Consider the following 22,852-nt stretch of genomic DNA (forward strand, 5'->3'; position numbering starts at 1 on the left):
GTTATAAGAGATCTTCTGGAATCGGCAAAACTTTGGCTACAGGTAAGGTGGGTAACGAAATGACATGTGCAATTGGGTTTAATGGTGTAATCCTGGCAGCATGTAATAGCAGGACTAAGTAAGGGTAAACAGCGTTAGAAAGGCGAAACCATAACATAGCTCGTTACAATATTTGTCTTCTTGATCCAGCAGCAGGGACGGCTTACTGGGTTCACACATCTCCGTCTTCGTGGAGGAGCGACCTTTGATGAAGTGAAGGTGGTGTTTGGGAAGCTAATCGCTCTCAAGTCCACCAAGCCGGGATCTCCTGCTCGAGGACGGATCAATGGCGCTGACATTTCATGTCCTTTGATACCACAGCTGGCTCATCTCCAAGGGCATATAACATGTTTTAGATATTGAGTCACTATGGGTCATCAGAACCGATAAAGCTGATAGGGAGAATTTGGCCAAAAGAAAGGTCAGATATGACGAGCTGACGTCCAAAGCTGCATTTTTAGAACGCAATGAAAGTTTCTCGGAGCATGACGCACAGCGATACAATTGCCCGTGCCGGATCTCTACTTTGCTATCCTGGGTTATACAGGTAGTATCGTTCAATATCAACAAGGGCTAGCTGACCAGTCATACTTGTCCAATTTCCAGTGAGCGCATCTAATTACCGCTGACGGTGCCGTGGGCGACGTGGCTATTGACCCTTGCACAGCATCGCCTTCGATATCGGTAAATCAAATCATATGGTATTGGCCCTGTGTTAACGACTTGTCAAATATTAGTCCAGGAATCAGATATTTTACATAAATAAAGGCAAGCTGACATCTCCATATTGCAAAATGTCAAACTGTCGCATTAATTACTTTACAGCTTTTCTCGTAAACACACGCTTTAGGTGATTAACGCATATAGCTCTACCTTCCTCGAAGGAATTGTCAATTACAGCGCTGTGCCATCATTTTGTCGGAGTGTGCACGTAGACTAGACATCTGTGTTGTATGTTATTCTACTGTGGGGTTCGAGGCTTGAAGGCTGGATAAGCCGGGATAGAACCTGCCAGTAAAGCCTCCCTATTCGTTACAGGGCCCTCAATGTATTCAGAATGACATGAGACACAACCAGGTGTGCTTCAATATATACAGAATGACATGAGACACAACCAGGTGTGCTTCAATATATACAGAATGACATGAGACACAACCAGGTGTGCTTCAATATATACAGAATGACATGAGACACAACCAGGTGTGCTTCAATATATACAGAATGACATGAGACACAACCAGGTGTGCTTCAATATATACAGAGTGAAATGAGACACAACCAGGTGTGCTTCAATATATACAGAATGACATGAGACACAACCAGGTGTGCTTCAATATATACAGAGTGAAATGAGACACAACCAGGTGTGCTTCAATATATACAGAGTGAAATGAGACACAACCAGGTGTGCTTCAATATATACAGAGTGAAATGAGACACAACCAGGTGTGTGGTGCATGAACTACATCCCTGCGGCTGAATCAAACACCCAGGAACAACCCTAACCGTATCCCTGCGGCTGAATCAAACACCCAGGAACAACCCTAACCGTATCCCTGCGGCTGAATCAAACACCCAGGAACAACCCTAACCGTATCCCTGCGGCTGAATCAAACACCCAGGAACAACCCTAACCGTATCCCTGCGGCTGAATCAAACACCTGTGCACGTCGAGGACGTGAATTGCCTTGCGCTGACACGCCGTGACATAACAGAAGGCTGAAATGCCATGACGTAACAGTAGCCTGAAATACCGTGAGATAACAGTGGGTTGAAATACCGTGACATAACAGAGAGTGGAAATGCCATGACGTAACAGGAGGCTGAAACACCGTGACGTCACAATCGGCTGAAATACCATGACATAACAGTGAGCTGAAATAACGTGACGTAACAGTAGGCTGAAATACCGTAACGTAACAGTAGGCTGACATACCGTGACATAATAGTTGGCTGAAATACCGTGACATAACAGTGAGCTGAAATAACGTGACGTAACAGTAGGCTGACATACCGTGACATAACAGTGAGCTGAAATACCGTGACATAACAGTGAGCTGAAATAACGTGACGTAACAGTAGGCTGAAATACCTAGACGTAACAGTAGGCTGAAATACCGTAACGTAACAGTCGGCTGAAATAACGTGACATAACAGTAGGCTGAAATATCGCGACTTGAATGTGGGGTTATATCCAAACACACTGGTCGTACTGGTCACGACTGACCACGGGGCCTTTATATGACTACACACGGTAACAAAGCGGTAAATCGAGTTCATTAAGTCAAACCAACAAGCTATGGGAGTATTATGTGTTACAATCTAATTAGGATCTGAAACAAGACCATGTCCTGAAAACACTTCTGGGCTTAGCAAAAAGGTAGGTGAAACAGGATGTCTCGCGAGAGTCTCGTCAGAGTGTATCCAGCTGAGGCAAATAGACGAGACCCACTAATAACCGGGACTGCAGGGCATTCTGGGAAGGAGTGGTTTCTGCGCGCACGAATACTTCAGCCGGTCCAGTCAGGCCTGAACTCAAGGACATTATATTCAATGGGGATGTTTTATACCAACGGCAAGAACCAAATCATTGCTTTCTGCTACGTGAGTATTAACAGAGGCCATATACGGATAAGGTACCTGGTATTACGAAGCTGAATGAGGGAACATCTTTGTAAATAACTTCATCCCAGTTTCCAAGAAGTAAAACAACCAAAGTGTTTGTATTTGGGGAGAACATCTTGCTTCAGACAATGGAGACGTTCTTGTTGTGTGATTTCTGTTTGAAACAAAATCAATTGTGTTCCAAGCACTTAAAACTAACTTGAACACCACTATGATATGACAAACTGTATCTGAATCGCGAACACCTGGTGTCATCACTAAAGATTTATAGGGAGTCGTGAGAGACGTTTCTTGATTATGGCGCTTCCATTTGTTTTCCTTCTGTGACAGACACGTTTCCAATCATAAATCGGGATGTACTGAGGTCTTGGGCGCTTCCACCCACTGAGTAGCCTCCCCTGGATGCCAGGATATCGGGCTCAAGTCTCCAGGATATTGCGATCGTCGGTCAGTATTGGTCCCTGTGCTATTCCCTGCAAACCTCTGTCACCACCAGTTGACACGCTGTGATATAACTGAAATACTTTTCAAAGTGGGATTGAACCAAGTTTTCTTATAAATAATGTTAAAGTATAATTAAAAAATGTCGTAGGTTAAAATAAAAATAGTATGTTAGTTGTTTAACACCACACTCAGCAAGATTTCAGCTATATAACGGGAAAGAATCGAGTCGTCAGCATCCCAATAGTAGTGCAACATATCCAAACCAAAGCTGTCTACTGTTCATTGAGTCAGTCGTCTCCAAGTTATCACATCCCTTGGGCTACAACGTCACAGACACCGGTCCTCCGGTCCCCCTACGCGTCCAAATACGGTCACCATGCTGTTGGCAGCGGGCAATAGTTTTATCGTAGGTGAAAAATTGACTTCAAAATGTGACAAATTATTTTCACTGATTGGAATCCTATATTATTGTATTCACCTTTCGTCTTCCCTAATTATAGTCTATTCAAGAAATTCTGACATTTTAATCTTCCACCGACAAAAAATACTTCCAATTAAGATTTTCTTTGATAGCGCGTTTTCCTCACGTATTCCTCTTTCTAAAGCATACTGAATAAAAAAAACCTTGATAATAAGCTGATTAGGTTCGTCTAAGCCCTGTGACATTTCCACAAGGGTTTGGTTCATCCCAACAGCGACTGGCAAGTAACGTTTTGGGGCAAAACGACCTGAAACTTCTAATTACACAAACACAATATGTTTGTCGGCTGGATCCCTATACCACGCCACAGATCACCAAAGCAGCTGGGGTGATGCCGCCGTTGGCTACTGTTGATCCCGGCTGCTTCAGCGACATCAGAAGACGAAGTGGATTGATGATGTCGAGTCACCACCCCCTAAAGGGTCTCCTCTCCCAGCATGCACCTCGGTACTTAGACATCCGGTCCTACAAGTGTCTGCCCCTGATCGTCTCTGCTCAAGTCTTTCGGCCGAATGCAACCAGACATCATAGCTCTATAAACACTCCACCGGAGGAGCGTCCTTAAAATACATTGCCCAACCGAAAACAGCATCCTACAATGCTGCACAGGGAAACATCTCTGTCCTCCAGGATGCAGCCTGGCCTAATGGAATCGCCAGAGCATCATTGTGAAAACACTCTAAGCTTCCAGATACCAAGCAATTTAGAGCAATCAAAGTCGGGGGTTAGTTTGAAGCTATTGTGTATGTAGTGCATTATGGCTTGGACGGTGGACCAGCAGGGAGGGCCGGAGAGGCTGGAGAAGCGTGTTATCTGCTGAGACTGACCTGATTAAGCAGGCAGACCCAGTGATCTCTGAAAATCTCAGTTTGCCCCTGTAATCACTGTCCTCCCGTCTTAATCAAGCACTAGAGTGAGAAACCAAACCGTCTGTAATCAATAGAACAACAGTGTTCAGTGATAGACACCATTGCGGAAGTCAATCTCAAGCCAGCAGCCTATCGTCTCACTGTGCACACTTTACCTCGCCAATATAACAGTAATGGCTTGGGAATGGAAATGGGATTTGACACTTTCATCTCAACACTGAAGAACCAATTGATAGTTTTCATCCAAGTGTTATGGAGATAATGAGCGTATTCACGTTGTTACGAAACGTGCCTTCCATTTGCCTTTATCAGCTGATTGCCCGTATATTACGGTCTAGGCTTCTCAGTGGGACTTATTACACGACAGTAAGTGGGAGAGTGGGTGAGTGGTTTTACGCTACACTACGGCAACCTGTACACACTAGAGAAACCAGGGATTGGTAGCACCACGACGGAACGACGGAATCAGCCAGGTCAAACATTGTAACCATCTGATCCTCACTTGAGTTGCCTCTTACAACAAGCGTGGGGTACTGATTGGAGGCCGGAAATCCCGAGGACATCAATGTATGTGAAGAACAAGTTGCTGAGGTCTTCACGGACAGCATTCTGCGTGAAGAACAGTAAAGCTGTCGAGGTATCCGCGGACATCAATGTATGTGAAGACCAAACTGCTGAGGTCTTCACGGACAGCACTATGCGTGAAGAACAGTAAAGCTGTCGAGGTATCCGCGGACATCAACGTATGTGAAGAACAAACTGCTGAGGTCTTCACGGACAGCATTCTGCGTGAAGAACAGTCAAGCTGTCGAGGTATCCGCGGACATCATTGTATGTTGGGAACAGGCTGATGGGTCTTCCACAGACATCACTGTATGTGAAGAACAAACTGCTGATGGGAAACGCCTTTCAACCGTCTATCAAAACGAATATTCTCCTTCACGGGACTGAAACCCACGACAGAATGTTCGACTGTTCGAAATTTTGATCCTTGACAACTTGAAAATATTTTTTTCGTGCAAATTTACATGGTAAATGAATACAGGCTCCTTCATATGCAAATCATGGCGTTATGTGTGTTCTGCTAGAAGGATGTAAACGTATTCCTTCAAAACTTCCTTGCAGCTCAGCCAACACGGAAGTGTTTCTATCAGGAGAAATTCTGGAATCCGATTAAATACATGTCTCTTTTGTACATTTATTCATTTTTACAAATTAATTCATGCTAACATCGCCCTGCAATTTGTTTTTGTAATTCATTTATCGATTATAAAGATCACCTGACACGAGCAGTAGGTTTCAGAAGATTTCATGGTAATCCATTCCCAGCCAACAATTTCTCATCCAAAATTGACATTTCCTTTCATTTCCTCAAGAAATGCTTCTTAAATATCTGACAAAACCACGCAAAATGATTCGGTTCGGCAACAAATTCATCCTAGAACGCAATCTTCCGACAGAACATTTTTAAAAAAAAAACTTTGTTCAATAACATTTCACGGGCAATTGTCGACGGACTCCTGTCCACTTTGGCCAAGAGAAGTACTCAAAGTGATCGCTAGTTTATCATCATTTTCTAGATGGGCAGAGAGACTTGAAGTCCCCAAGCCTGAGTATAGATTGACGCCATTGTGTTGTAGCGAGGGTAGGGAAAGGAAGAAGACAGCTAGAGAAGAATTCCTTCTTTTTATATTAATTTTCTTCGTAGCTCCCTGACACCGTTGAGGCTTGTCAGCGCAGCACTGAACAAAAACCCAATAAGCGAAAAGCAGTTGCCTGTTTACTGTTAGAACGAAGACTTTTTGAGTTTGTGGAGGAAGAATTTCGACGATTCGAGTCTGGTTAATCAATCCGGATAGCAGAATCATTTCCTTCCTCAGGGATGTCAGCAGACGTATTTATCAAAATGATTTATTAAATATTGCAAGGATCTGTGACTTGTAGCTACGCATTTCAAAGAGATGTGATCCTATTTTATGAAAACTTCCTGCTCCTGCTCCTGCTTCCTGTGTCGACAGCCATTCTCCGATAGGGGGCGCGACCATCTGAAACACTGACAGGGGCCAGGGGCATTCTGTCATCGATCCGGAGAAACTTTCAGTCACTGATTATGTAATTTGTCTAGTGATAATCATAATAGATTAGCTTTCAACGTGTCTTGGGGTTGTAATAAGCCTGTCTTTTGTCAAGAATGTAAATGAGATGATTCCAGTCGCAACATGCATCTCAACGTTGTCGATATCCTTTATCAAGGTAGCTTCTGCAGCTATACGCTCTAGGATTGTATTGTAATTCTATAATATGTGATATATTACACATTGGCGTCATTAGTTGGATCACGATGCTCGTTAGGATTGAAACCCAGGTCATATTTTGGGAAGTATTTCATCATGAAATTGAAATTTACATTAGGTTAGGGGGGTCTTACAAATTTTAAAATTCCTTTATAAAAAATCAATATATTGACATTCGAAAAGGATGCATTGACATTCTACACATGGTATAAGAGACGTTATCATTAGTCGTTATGATTTTAGCTACATGTATCTGGCCAGCAGCCGTCTTGTGGAAACCCATATAAGTCAGTTCACAACCCTGTACGGACGTCACGACGTCGTAATGTTGGATGTGACGCTGCTTTGTGTCTAAATTCCACAACATTTGAGATACAATCGAGCATGCTCTTTCCACCAAGGTTTCACAGAGCGTTATACGACTCTTGCTCAGAAGTTGTTTGATCAAGGTTACAACATTTAAGGCTCCGGGGATACTTTCTAAACGTTTCATGGTAGACATGTGGATAGCATTTCAAAATTTACGCATCAGAGACAGATGTCGGATACAATTCTTTATTTCGACTTGTACCATATGTCCCCTATTCTAGATGAACAATTGACTTGCCTTTGCATGTATTTGTAACGGGTACACCGGTGGGGCAGGATACGCTCATTTTTCCGCGAACACCTGGTATCATTGCTATTTGATAGTGATTCATAGCCACATGCTGATGATACATTATCGAAATCGTACAATAGACTCTGCTCTTAGCAGAGATATCTTATGAAGATGGAAAAGGTTATGCCAACTGTCATGTCGGACCTAACTGCCATGCCCAATTCACCAAAGTTACATTCGTTACATGTGTCAGTTGAGGGGTTACACGAACATTAACAAGTCGCGTATCCCTGCCATCAAACTCCTTTACCATCTGTGTATATTCAATGACAATGCCCTCATGGGGATTCCGGGTTAGAACTTCTCCAAAGCAACCGATGCTGGCAGTAAAAGGCGACCAAATGGCTCGGATGGTCACCCTCGGTGATTTGGTGGATTTCGTGCCATCGAACTTGACGGCGTAGATCATTGCTCACAATATCAGTCAGACTCGGTGATTTGGTGGATTTCGTGTCATGGAACTAGACGGCGTAGATCATTGCTCACAATATCAGTCAGACTCGGTGATTTGGTTGATTTCGTGTCATGGAACTTGACGGCGTAGATCATTGCTCACAATATCAGTCAGACTCGGTGATTTGGTTGATTTCGTGTCATGGAACTTGACGGCGTAGATCATTGCTCACAATATCAGTCAGACTCGGTGATTTGGTGGATTTCGTGTCATCGAACTAGACGGCGTAGATCATTGCTCACAATATCAGTCAGACTCGGTGATTTGGTGGATTTCGTGTCATGGAACTTGACGGCGTAGATCATTGCTCACAATATCAGTCAGACTCGGTGATTTGGTTGATTTCGTGTCATGGAACTTGACGGCGTAGATCATTGCCGACAATATCAGTCAGACTCGGTGATTTGGTGGATTTCGTGTCATGGAACTTGACGGCGTAGATCATTGCTCACAATATCAGTCAGACTCGGTGATTTGGTGGATTTCGTGTCATCGAACTAGACGGCGTAGATCATTGCTCACAATATCAGTCAGACTCGGTGATTTGGTGGATTTCGTGTCATCGAACTAGACGGCGTAGATCATTGCTCACAATATCAGTCAGACTCGGTGATTTGGTGGATTTCGTGTCATGGAACTTGACGGCGTAGATCATTGCTCACAATATCAGTCAGACTCGGTGATTTGGTTGATTTCGTGTCATGGAACTAGACGGCGTAGATCATTGCTCACAATATCAGTCAGACTCGGTGATTTGGTGGATTTCGTGTCATGGAACTAGACGGCGTAGATCATTGCCGACAATATCAGTCAGACTCGGTGATTTGGTGGATTTCGTGTCATGGAACTAGACGGCGTAGATCATTGCTCACAATATCAGTCAGACTCGGTGATTTGGTGGATTTCGTGTCATGGAACTTGACGGCGTAGATCATTGCTCACAATATCAGTCAGACTCGGTGATTTGGTTGATTTCGTGTCATGGAACTTGACGGCGTAGATCATTGCTCACAATATCAGTCAGACTCGGTGATTTGGTTGATTTCGTGTCATCGAACTAGACGGCGTAGATCATTGCTCACAATATCAGTCAGACTCGGTGATTTGGTTGATTTCGTGTCATCGAACTAGACGGCGTAGATCATTGCTCACAATATCAGTCAGACTCGGTGATTTGGTTGATTTCGTGTCATCGAACTTGACGGCGTAGATCATTGCTCACAATATCAGTCAGACTCGGTGATTTGGTTGATTTCGTGTCATGGAACTTGACGGCGTAGATCATTGCTCACAATATCAGTCAGACTCGGTGATTTGGTGGATTTCGTGTCATCGAACTTGACGGCGTAGATCATTGCTCACAATATCAGTCAGACTCGGTGATTTGGTGGATTTCGTGTCATGGAACTTGACGGCGTAGATCATTGCTCACAATATCAGTCAGACTCGGTGATTTGGTTGATTTCGTGTCATCGAACTAGACGGCGTAGATCATTGCTCACAATATCAGTCAGACTCGGTGATTTGGTTGATTTCGTGTCATCGAACTTGACGGCGTAGATCATTGCCGACAATATCAGTCAGACTCGGTGATTTGGTTGATTTCGTGTCATCGAACTTGACGGCGTAGATCATTGCTCACAATATCAGTCAGACTCGGTGATTTGGTGGATTTCGTGTCATCGAACTTGACGGCGTAGATCATTGCTCACAATATCAGTCAGACTCGGTGATTTGGTTGATTTCGTGTCATCGAACTTGACGGCGTAGATCATTGCTCACAATATCAGTCAGACTCGGTGATTTGGTGGATTTCGTGTCATCGAACTTGACGGCGTAGATCATTGCCGACAATATCAGTCAGACTCGGTGATTTGGTTGATTTCGTGTCATCGAACTAGACGGCGTAGATCATTGCTCACAATATCAGTCAGACTCGGTGATTTGGTTGATTTCGTGTCATGGAACGTGACGGCGTAGATCATTGCCGACAATATCAGTCAGACTCGGTGATTTGGTGGATTTCGTGTCATCGAACTTGACGGCGTAGATCATTGCCGACAATATCAGTCAGACTCGGTGATTTGGTGGATTTCGTGTCATGGAACTTGACGGCGTAGATCATTGCTCACAATATCAGTCAGACTCGGTGATTTGGTTGATTTCGTGTCATCGAACTAGACGGCGTAGATCATTGCTCACAATATCAGTCAGACTCGGTGATTTGGTTGATTTCGTGTCATGGAACTTGACGGCGTAGATCATTGCTCACAATATCAGTCAGACTCGGTGATTTGGTGGATTTCGTGTCATGGAACTTGACGGCGTAGATCATTGCCGACAATATCAGTCAGACTCGGTGATTTGGTTGATTTCGTGTCATGGAACTTGACGGCGTAGATCATTGCTCACAATATCAGTCAGACTCGGTGATTTGGTTGATTTCGTGTCATCGAACTAGACGGCGTAGATCATTGCTCACAATATCAGTCAGACTCGGTGATTTGGTTGATTTCGTGTCATCGAACTAGACGGCGTAGATCATTGCTCACAATATCAGTCAGACTCGGTGATTTGGTTGATTTCGTGTCATGGAACTTGACGGCGTAGATCATTGCCGACAATATCAGTCAGACTCGGTGATTTGGTGGATTTCGTGTCATGGAACTTGACGGCGTAGATCGTTGCTCACAATATCAGTCAGACTCGGTGATTTGGTTGATTTCGTGTCATCGAACTAGACGGCGTAGATCATTGCTCACAATATCAGTCAGACTCGGTGATTTGGTGGATTTCGTGTCATGGAACTTGACGGCGTAGATCATTGCTCACAATATCAGTCAGACTCGGTGATTTGGTTGATTTCGTGTCATCGAACTTGACGGCGTAGATCATTGCTCACAATATCAGTCAGACTCGGTGATTTGGTTGATTTCGTGTCATGGAACTTGACGGCGTAGATCATTGCCGACAATATCAGTCAGACTCGGTGATTTGGTTGATTTCGTGTCATGGAACTAGACGGCGTAGATCATTGCTCACAATATCAGTCAGACTCGGTGATTTGGTGGATTTCGTGTCATGGAACTTGACGGCGTAGATCATTGCCGACAATATCAGTCAGACTCGGTGATTTGGTGGATTTCGTGTCATGGAACTTGACGGCGTAGATCATTGCTCACAATATCAGTCAGACTCGGTGATTTGGTTGATTTCGTGTCATCGAACTAGACGGCGTAGATCATTGCTCACAATATCAGTCAGACTCGGTGATTTGGTTGATTTCGTGTCATCGAACTAGACGGCGTAGATCATTGCTCACAATATCAGTCAGACTCGGTGATTTGGTTGATTTCGTGTCATCGAACTTGACGGCGTAGATCATTGCTCACAATATCAGTCAGACTCGGTGATTTGGTTGATTTCGTGTCATGGAACTTGACGGCGTAGATCATTGCTCACAATATCAGTCAGACTCGGTGATTTGGTGGATTTCGTGTCATCGAACTTGACGGCGTAGATCATTGCTCACAATATCAGTCAGACTCGGTGATTTGGTGGATTTCGTGTCATGGAACTTGACGGCGTAGATCATTGCTCACAATATCAGTCAGACTCGGTGATTTGGTTGATTTCGTGTCATCGAACTAGACGGCGTAGATCATTGCTCACAATATCAGTCAGACTCGGTGATTTGGTTGATTTCGTGTCATCGAACTTGACGGCGTAGATCATTGCCGACAATATCAGTCAGACTCGGTGATTTGGTTGATTTCGTGTCATCGAACTTGACGGCGTAGATCATTGCTCACAATATCAGTCAGACTCGGTGATTTGGTGGATTTCGTGTCATCGAACTTGACGGCGTAGATCATTGCTCACAATATCAGTCAGACTCGGTGATTTGGTTGATTTCGTGTCATCGAACTTGACGGCGTAGATCATTGCTCACAATATCAGTCAGACTCGGTGATTTGGTGGATTTCGTGTCATCGAACTTGACGGCGTAGATCATTGCCGACAATATCAGTCAGACTCGGTGATTTGGTTGATTTCGTGTCATCGAACTAGACGGCGTAGATCATTGCTCACAATATCAGTCAGACTCGGTGATTTGGTTGATTTCGTGTCATGGAACGTGACGGCGTAGATCATTGCCGACAATATCAGTCAGACTCGGTGATTTGGTGGATTTCGTGTCATCGAACTTGACGGCGTAGATCATTGCCGACAATATCAGTCAGACTCGGTGATTTGGTGGATTTCGTGTCATGGAACTTGACGGCGTAGATCATTGCTCACAATATCAGTCAGACTCGGTGATTTGGTTGATTTCGTGTCATCGAACTAGACGGCGTAGATCATTGCTCACAATATCAGTCAGACTCGGTGATTTGGTTGATTTCGTGTCATGGAACTTGACGGCGTAGATCATTGCTCACAATATCAGTCAGACTCGGTGATTTGGTGGATTTCGTGTCATGGAACTTGACGGCGTAGATCATTGCCGACAATATCAGTCAGACTCGGTGATTTGGTTGATTTCGTGTCATGGAACTTGACGGCGTAGATCATTGCTCACAATATCAGTCAGACTCGGTGATTTGGTTGATTTCGTGTCATCGAACTAGACGGCGTAGATCATTGCTCACAATATCAGTCAGACTCGGTGATTTGGTTGATTTCGTGTCATCGAACTAGACGGCGTAGATCATTGCTCACAATATCAGTCAGACTCGGTGATTTGGTTGATTTCGTGTCATGGAACTTGACGGCGTAGATCATTGCCGACAATATCAGTCAGACTCGGTGATTTGGTGGATTTCGTGTCATGGAACTTGACGGCGTAGATCGTTGCTCACAATATCAGTCAGACTCGGTGATTTGGTTGATTTCGTGTCATCGAACTAGACGGCGTAGATCATTGCTCACAATATCAGTCAGACTCGGTGATTTGGTGGATTTCGTGTCATGGAACTTGACGGCGTAGATCATTGCTCACAATATCAGTCAGACTCGGTGATTTGGTTGATTTCGTGTCATCGAACTTGACGGCGTAGATCATTGCTCACAATATCAGTCAGACTCGGTGATTTGGTTGATTTCGTGTCATGGAACTTGACGGCGTAGATCATTGCCGACAATATCAGTCAGACTCGGTGATTTGGTTGATTTCGTGTCATGGAACTAGACGGCGTAGATCATTGCTCACAATATCAGTCAGACTCGGTGATTTGGTGGATTTCGTGTCATGGAACTTGACGGCGTAGATCATTGCCGACAATATCAGTCAGACTCGGTGATTTGGTGGATTTCGTGTCATGGAACTTGACGGCGTAGATCATTGCTCACAATATCAGTCAGACTCGGTGATTTGGTTGATTTCGTGTCATCGAACTTGACGGCGTAGATCATTGCTCACAATATCAGTCAGACTCGGTGATTTGGTTGATTTCGTGTCATCGAACTAGACGGCGTAGATCATTGCTCACAATATCAGTCAGACTCGGTGATTTGGTGGATTTCGTGTCATCGAACTTGACGGCGTAGATCATTGCTCACAATATCAGTCAGACTCGGTGATTTGGTGGATTTCGTGTCATGGAACTAGACGGCGTAGATCATTGCCGACAATATCAGTCAGACTCGGTGATTTGGTGGATTTCGTGTCATGGAACTAGACGGCGTAGATCATTGCTCACAATATCAGTCAGACTCGGTGATTTGGTGGATTTCGTGTCATGGAACTTGACGGCGTAGATCATTGCTCACAATATCAGTCAGACTCGGTGATTTGGTGGATTTCGTGTCATGGAACTTGACGGCGTAGATCATTGCCGACAATATCAGTCAGACTCGGTGATTTGGTTGATTTCGTGTCATGGAACTTGACGGCGTAGATCATTGCTCACAATATCAGTCAGACTCGGTGATTTGGTGGATTTCGTGTCATGGAACTTGACGGCGTAGATCATTGCCGACAATATCAGTCAGACTCGGTGATTTGGTTGATTTCGTGTCATCGAACTAGACGGCGTAGATCATTGCTCACAATATCAGTCAGACTCGGTGATTTGGTTGATTTCGTGTCATGGAACTTGACGGCGTAGATCATTGCCGACAATATCAGTCAGACTCGGTGATTTGGTTGATTTCGTGTCATCGAACTAGACGGCGTAGATCATTGCTCACAATATCAGTCAGACTCGGTGATTTGGTGGATTTCGTGTCATGGAACTTGACGGCGTAGATCATTGCCGACAATATCAGTCAGACTCGGTGATTTGGTTGATTTCGTGTCATCGAACTAGACGGCGTAGATCATTGCTCACAATATCAGTCAGACTCGGTGATTTGGTTGATTTCGTGTCATCGAACTTGACGGCGTAGATCATTGCCGACAATATCAGTCAGACTCGGTGATTTGGTGGATTTCGTGTCATGGAACTTGACGGCGTAGATCATTGCTCACAATATCAGTCAGACTCGGTGATTTGGTGGATTTCGTGTCATGGAACTTGACGGCGTAGATCATTGCCGACAATATCAGTCAGACTCGGTGATTTGGTGGATTTCGTGTCATGGAACTTGACGGCGTAGATCATTGCTCACAACACCAACCACCAGGGTCGGTTGTTTACAGGCTGCTGTCATATAGCTAGAATACTGACGTTAGAGAGTGCAACGTCAGACAACAAACAAGGATAATGCTTTCCTTAAAACATTCTTGGGTAGTAAGATCAAGACACACACATCAACCTCGAGAGATACTCCCGCGTGGAACTATTTCCCAGTATTTAAGATACCTAACGGCATGAACTAAATCAGTTTGTTTGACCAAAAACATCTTGCTTTGACCCATATGTACCGTGTATGTTCCAACATAACTCATTTCAAAGGTCCAGCTACATATCGAATTCACTGACCTTGCTGACCTTGTTGATGAAGGCCATCGGCACTTGAGCCCACACTCTGAGGAACGCCTGACGCAGTTCAGCTGCAGTTGTCGGCCTTGGTCGGACATCATTCAGCCGTCTTTGAATTTAGTCCCACAGGTGCTCAATGGTATTTAAATTGGGACTCAGGGCAGGCCACTGCATGGTTCTGATGCCATTCTGCTGGAGGAAGTCTCTTGTTGCTCTCGCAGTATGGGCACGGGCGTTATCATGCTGAAACTCGTGGTTGCGGCGACGTGCCAAATGAGGTATGGCGTGTGGTCTCAAGACTTGATCAATGTTCCGAGCTGCTGTGACACCATTGCCTCTCCCTGGACCGATGTTCTGGAAGACCACAGGGCCGACCCATGTGCAAGACCAATTCCACCCGACACCATGATGTTCGGACGACCCCACGAGTCTTTCTCAACAACACAAGCATCCGAATAACGTTCCCCATGGCGTCGCCAGACTCATCATCGACGCACGGTGTCCGCACTAATGTGTCGCTGGTGTGTCCCCTTGGTCTGTCGAGCAGTTTCCGCAGCAGTAACGAAGCGATTTTGAAGATGCTCTCGCAAAATCTGACCATCCTGACGTCGGGTGGTGACCCCTGGTCTTTCACTGCGTGGTCGGTCATCTGTAGTGTTTGAGGTCTGGTACCGTTGATGGAGTCTGTATATGGTCCTTACGTGGACTTGAATTGCATTGGCTACTTGCCGGGCGGTTTGTCCAGCTTGCAAATCGTCCAAGGGCTTGGTGTCGCTGATTTCGTGCAATCTTGGCATGTGGTAGCAATTCAATAACGAATGAATGTTATCCGATCTGGGTGGATTTTTATAGGGCAAGAAATGGGGGAACGCGTGTGCATTTCAATTTGCACGGAACTCACGTGCATTGGGTTACCATGGCCGTTGCCGTAATGCGTTTGGGTGATCAGTTTTTTATCATCAAACTCATTATTCCGGACAAGGTAATGTTAAATTTTAGAAACTTTGACAAAAAATACTCAGATATATAAATGACAACGTTTGATACAATGTTACTTGGGGTGACGTTTCTTTTGCCGTTCAGTATATTACGAATGCATTATCAACCTTTTTATTTACCTATTGGTATTTTTATTATTAAAGAGTTCAAGTTGAATTAAATTATTATATACGTCTGCCAATTCTGAAATGATGTCAGTATAATCACTGCCAGGATGTGATGTTCCGGCGTGGCTTGGCTGTCGTCGTTGTAGACAGTCAGACCGCTCCCAGAGCGGAGATCTATCCGCTATGTCCAACTGTCAATCTGCCCTCGTAAACTGAGGCATCACAGGAGATGGGTTATCTGGTGGCACGTTCTCGTCAGAAGTCATAACAGTGCAACAGCCAGATGAAGAGGCCCGAGCTTATGTTCGCATTAGTCTGATGTTCCCGAGAATACTGTTATGACACCCAAGTATACTTAAGGTTCCAATAGCGGACGTATTTGGCTTCTTTCTTCAGTGGTGATACAACCAGTGTTCTTTTATAATGGCAGACATGATTTTATGTGACCTATATTCCTATATTATACTGTACTGATCAAGAACTTATTTTTCTTTGTATTATCAATCCACGCGTCTCTTCTGACAAGGCCTTCTGTCACGTCGTTCTGATGACCACAATGACATGTAACCGGGCGTGCAATGCTTACCACAATGGAAGGTTGCATCGCTGAAGGGTGGTATTTTGTCGTGGATTTTATGAGGTGGTGTCAATGTTGTATCCCTATTAACCTCGCTTGAAGTTTTCGTTGTGTATATGGGGCTGACGTCTATTCTACACCATGAAGTAACATTCTCCGGTCGGTCTCCTTGGCAACAGCTACCTACACCCCCGTCGCTCTTCCAATAGGACTGTCCTCCGACATCAACCTGACACGCCGTGTATAACTGATATAATGTTGAAAGCTCCAGCTCCACTTCAGATGGAAACTCTTACACTCCCCGCAACTCCTCTGGTGAATTATCTGTAGAACCTAAAGCGCTAAGGTTATTTACTTCCGGTTTCTTTTCCTCAAGAAGTGGTTTCCCTTTAAGTCCCCGGAGTATCCCTATTGTCGTCTTTACAGAACAGTCATCAACCTCCATCATCTTCACCGGCCTGTAGCTCCTCCCATCAGCCCCAAACTGTAGGCTCCATCCCTTCCTCCCATAAGCCCCAAACTGTAGGCTCCATCTCTTCCTCCCATCAGCCCCAAACTGTAGGCTCCATATCTTCCCCCTCCCAAACTGTAGGCTCCATATCTTCCCCCTCCCAAACTGTAGGCTCCATCTCTTCCTCCCATCAGCCCCAAACTGTAGGCTCCATCTCTTCCCCCTCCCAAACTTGTAGGCTCCATCCCTTCCTTCCTCTCAAACTGTAGGCCCCATCCCTTCCCCCCTCCCCCGAAACTGTAGGCTCCGTCTCTTCCTCCCTCCCAAACTGTAGGCTCCACTTCTTCCTCACTCCCAAAATGTAGGCTCCACATCTTCCTCCCTCCCAAACTGTAGGCTCCATCTACCTCTTCCTCCCTTTCCCAAACTGTAGGCTCCATCCATCTCTTCCTCCGTCCCAAACTGTAGGCTCCGTTCTTCCTCCGTCCCAAAACGTAGGCTCCATCTCTTCCTCCCTCCCAAAATGTAGGTTCCTCTCTTCCTTCCTCTCAAACTGTAGGCTCCATCTCGTCCTTCTCCCAAAATGTAGGCTCCATCTCTTCCTCCCTCCTAAACTGTAGGCTCCACCTCTTCCTCCCCGTCAAACTGTAGGTTCCATCCATCTCTTCTTCCGTCCTAAACTGTAGGCTCCACCTCTTCCTCCCTACCCCCTCACCCCCTAACTGTACGTTCCCTCCTCCCTTGACGTGTAGGCTCCTTCGTACCCCTCCCCTCAACCCCGACCTGCAGGCTAAATCGCCCCAACCCCCCTCAAGCCCTGCTTGTAGGCTTCCTGCACCCCCGACATGTAGGCCTCCCACACCCCACTGAATTGTTTAGAAAAGGGAGAGGGTTTGTGGGGACAGGAGGATGATGGATGGGTGTATTGATCTCAAAGTTCCCGTCTTGGCCGCAGCTGGCTACGTTCGCCCAATTGGGAGTGTAACTCACCCGTCTCTGACAGTCTAGTCTCCATCTAGTTGAGGATTTAAATCGATACTTTGTGAAACTGTATTGTGTGGGGTACGTCTTTATCAGCAGGTGATCGTGTGAGTAATATGGATGTCTCGACAATGAGACTGTTGGCAGCGTGGTGTGAAGATGGATGACACAGGCGATGTGCTGTAAATTTACATATGTATATCCTGTATGTATACTGGGAGTTGGATGTTTAGACACACACAGGCGCGTTTCTTGTGCACACGGACCAATAATTCCATTTCTTCTTCAAAATGATTTTGTCATCTATTGGTCCACATAGGGTTCGGACCTCAAACATCAAGCCGCTACTCTAAGTACTCTTCATGTTCTCGACATATATAGGCCATGAGGGTAATAGTAAAGCTAGGGAAAAGCGATAATGAAACTTAATGAATATGCAAATGAATGTTAATACATATTCAACATTTAAATAATAGTGGCAAAACCCTTTCCATATCCATAAGAAATTTCGGCCAAAAGCAGAGTCGTTTGTACGATTCTGACTATAACATGTGTTTTTTTATGAATCACTATCAAATAGTGATGTTACCAGACGAAGATGTGAGCGTATTCCGCCCCACCGGTGCATCCGTCACAAACACACGCAAAGGCAAGTCAATTGTTCACCTTAAATAAAACGGGAACATAGTGTACAAGTCAAAATAGAGAACCTCATTTTTGTCACTGATGCGTCAATTTGGAAATGCATTCATGTCTACAATAACACGTTTTGAAAGCTTTACTTGATCAAACAGATGACACTCTTTGAAATCATCGTACAAAGGAATTCTTAACAAGTAATGTATGGGTTTCCACAAGCCGGCCAACACGGGGTATCATCACTATGTGCTAGTGATTATGGTATAGTCGAAATCCTACAATAGACATCTGAAATTGAAAGAGGGCAATCAGATGAAGCTACACCGGCAGTATTTCTGCCATACTGTGAACTCGTGGACGACTTTTGTCCTTGTTTAATCATTTTGAAATACCGAAGAAAACACTTCAATGTGAGCAACTGTTGAACAATCGATGTGCACGGAATATAATGGTGAATATCGCTATAGTGGTTTTTCATCTGAAGTATCAACAAAGACAGGGTTGACTCATGGATTTCAACTTGTGTATTCCTTCAATGCCACGTTTGGATACAGGAACTAGCATCTGCACCCGGCGTCACATTGAAAGAATGAAGTTACAAGCCATGCGTCAGCTTCATGATGGTGTGAGAAAACTGAGAAAGGTTGGTTTTACCCCGGGTTCGTGTCAGCGGTTTTCGAGCAATTGTTGACCTTTGCCGGACTCTGCATGGCGTATGTGTGTCCTCCTCGCCGACATATCTTTAGCTTACCATTGTGAGGCAAGCAACACAGCAGGCTGCAACATACAACACAATCAGTACCTTGCCACATACAAATGTCACAGTGTCAGACAGGCAGATGTATATACTCATAGATACAAACAGATGTGAGAGAGAGAGAGAGAGAGGGAGAGAGAGAGAGAGAGAGAGAGAGAGAGAGAGAGAGAGAGAGAGAGAGAGAGAGAGAGAGAGAGAGAGAGAGAGAGCGAGAGAGAGAGAGAGAGAGAGAGAAAGAGAGAGAGACTACAGTGTTCTGGAACTTTTCAAATGGTCTCTACCAGGAGTTTAGAACTATATATATAAATGTAAATTACAGCTAAATGATATGTTTTTCAAATGAAACATCGTCATTTATGCACATGGAGTACAATTATTTGTAAAGATGAAATGTTCGTGTCATTTTATGAACCATATTATGTGCGTTCATGTAAATATGTAATCTAGTCTGGATCAAACAATCCGGTGATTGACATCGTGAGCATCAATCCACGCAATTGGAATACGATTACATGTTGTCCCCCAAGTCCCGGAGACTGACCATCACCCACCACCCACTACCATCCCCACCCACCACCCACCCCATCCAATAACTCGCCTCCTACAAGCATATAGATGTCTTTACCCAGAATCCCCGTGGATGTGAGACGGTTTGATGGCGTATTAATGTGTAACGAAAACATGTTGTTTTCGCTTGTTCTCAATCAATTACTTAACTGGCCTGAGGAGATAAGAACCAAACATAGAAACGACCACTGAGTCGCGGTATTGATTAAACCCCTAAAGGGGTTGTTGAAATATATATTGACGCATTGCTATAAATTCATCGAGACTGTGTCAATTTGCGTTCCCAATCTGGTAGATCAAATCAATATCATCAAAGTAGTGACATAGAAATAGCTAGAATAATATTCATCTTGAAAGTATATGTCAGATGTCAGTTATTAATATCCGTTCTCTGAAACCTCATATCTGTCTGACAGAAATACCATATAATATTTTCTAGCTCTATTCAAGCGGGCTGTGTTATTTATTGAAACTACGACACACGAATCCATTTACAATCACAATACGAAACACAATATGGAGACGTGTCGGATACAAGGTCAGACTACATTAATCCTAGAAGGCCAATCCAATACAATCCCCAGCCTTGGATAAATGGATTTATGGAGGCCGTGTAATGAGGTTAATCTAACACAACCATTAGCATTCGATTGATGACCAATGTAAATGAGAAGACCAGGTAAGTGTTTATAAGCCTTGGTGAACTGGTCACAGAGATGGGATATTAGAGAGGAATAGAAAGCTTACTTTACTAAGACGGTCTTGAGAGTATTTCTGTTCCACATTCTATCTTGGCAATAGAGACGCAAGACTCAATGTAGTATCAAAGGGTATATTTAGATCTGGGACAAAGGATTGTGAAACTATATGCTGGTGTGACGCTTCACTCTTAACAAGGAACACCTTTCCCTTTGATCAGAGTGTGTGTGTGTGTGTTGGGGGTGGGTGGGGGGTGGTGGGGGGTGGGGGGGGATATATACCTTTAGATTAGCAACAATACGGTATATATACACATTTAAATATAAAATAACGCCAGAGAATAATCAGTCTCGATTATCTGGCGAAACAAATTCCATTGGGCGAAAAAGGCAAAAAAAAGCGATGAAAAACCTATTGCCATCTTACAAAAGAATATCTATCTATCTGTTACCGAAATCAGTGTCAGCTGGACCTGACATCATTTTATATGTACCCATCACCTCACAATGATCACTCTGCAACTGTCCCCTTGCAATACACACACAACAAACATCAGCCATAATCACCACCGTACACTTGCTTGAGTAATATACCTTTAACATCATCACCACCTTACACTCGCCTTAGTAACATATCTTTAACATCATCACCACCTTACACTCGCCTTCATAACATACCTTTAACATCATCACCACCTTACACTCGCTTTAATAATATACCTTCAACATCATCACCACCTTACACTCGCCTTAATAACATACTTTTAACATCATCACCACCTTACACTCGCCTTCATAACATACCTTCAACATCATCACCACCTTACACTCGCCTTAATAACATACCTTTAACATCATCACCACCTTACACTCGCCTTAATAACATACCTTCAACATCATCACCACCTTACACACGCCTTAGTAACATATCTTCAACATCATCACCATCTTACACTCGCCTTAATAACATACCTTCAACATCATCACCACCTTACACTCGCCTTAATAACATACCTTCAACATCATCACCACCTTACACTCGCCTTCATAACATACCTGCAACATCATCACCACCTTACACTAGCCTTAGTAACATATCTTTAACATGAAGACCACCTTACGCTCGCATTAATAGCCTGAAATTGCTTTGTAAACATCACCTCATAAGTATCGCCCTCAAGCATAGCCTTACTAACATCACTTGTAAGTTACGCACCCAATCTTTGCCGTACAAAAGTCACTTATAAGTATCGCTCTCAATCCTTTCCTTCCCACTAAGGTCATACATGTATAATGGTGAATATAGCAAGGACGGCTGTGATGTTAATGTTCAAGAGTTCGGAATCAGTTTACCAACATGACCCTCCTGCTATACCCATGAAATTCTCCTTTAAAGGGCGCTGACACATCAATTATTCATCAACTTTTATTTAGATCCGATTGTGAACTTCTCCAGTATTGAAACTGTGAGTACCATCTGCCGAGTACTGGAACTAACGTGTACGATCGTGTCACTCCTCTGTCCCGAACTGACAGATATTTTCTATTAAGTCCGTCGCCCCGTGTAACGTCAAATCGTGTCATAAATCGACCAAAATATAATCTATTTGTCACGATAATCATAACGAATATTCTGCAACCAATTTATCGTTCATTTAATGCGTCTTTTAAAGCGAGGTTTGTGATCTGCTAATTACGTGCGAGTTCAATTCGGGCATCTCTCAGCCTTTTATTAGCAAAGTTGACGTTCATCGGAAGCTATAATTGAACGCTGGTTATACGAAAGCTAAAGGATGTGTTCCCAGTCAAATATGCTTCCATTGATTGTAGGTCAGCAACAGGTCACTTTTCAAATACGACCCATACAACCTTCCTATTTGCTGTGATAATACGGAGGGTATCGTTGTGACTCATCCTGCACACAGGCATAGCCGCAGGTACCGCGAGCTTACAATCAATACCACAATTATTTTTCTGGGGATCTAGTGTTTTTTTAGAAACATAATTCAAGACAAAAAATACATTGAATTAGAGGTCTTCAGAAGGTTGCATTACGGCTTCGGTGAGAATTTCAAGCCTCAGAGGCCAAAATTTAAGATGGCTGCTGTCAAAGTGCAGCAGACGACCAATCGGTCAGATACTAAGCTAGTGGCACAGATGTCCAAGTTGGAGGATTGAGGCCATTTGTTAACATACTGCAGCATAACGTTATTACAAAATGTCTGATATTTTATTTTCAATACGGAGGGCCGTGAAAACAAACCGGAAGAATTATACCAAAGC

The 22,852-nt window shown here is 44.1% G+C and overlaps 1 protein-coding gene across 3 annotated transcripts in view; it reads right to left on the bottom strand.

Moving 5' to 3' along the window:
- Positions 1 to 22,852, bottom strand: part of LOC124140704 (interferon-induced protein 44-like) — a 72,511-nt gene that overhangs the window by 42,171 nt on the left and 7,488 nt on the right. For all 3 annotated transcript variants that reach the window (XM_046508399.2, XM_046508398.2, XM_046508400.2), the window contains one exon: positions 19,202 to 19,324. In XM_046508399.2, coding sequence (XP_046364355.1) covers positions 19,202 to 19,257 — 56 coding nt within the window. In that variant the 5' untranslated portion in view covers positions 19,258 to 19,324. The remainder of the gene's footprint in view (positions 1 to 19,201; positions 19,325 to 22,852) is intronic.

Source organism: Haliotis rufescens, unplaced genomic scaffold, assembly GCF_023055435.1.
Source record: "Haliotis rufescens isolate VD_foot unplaced genomic scaffold, xgHalRufe1.0.p SCAF_3, whole genome shotgun sequence".
NCBI lineage: Eukaryota > Metazoa > Mollusca > Gastropoda > Lepetellida > Haliotidae > Haliotis > Haliotis rufescens.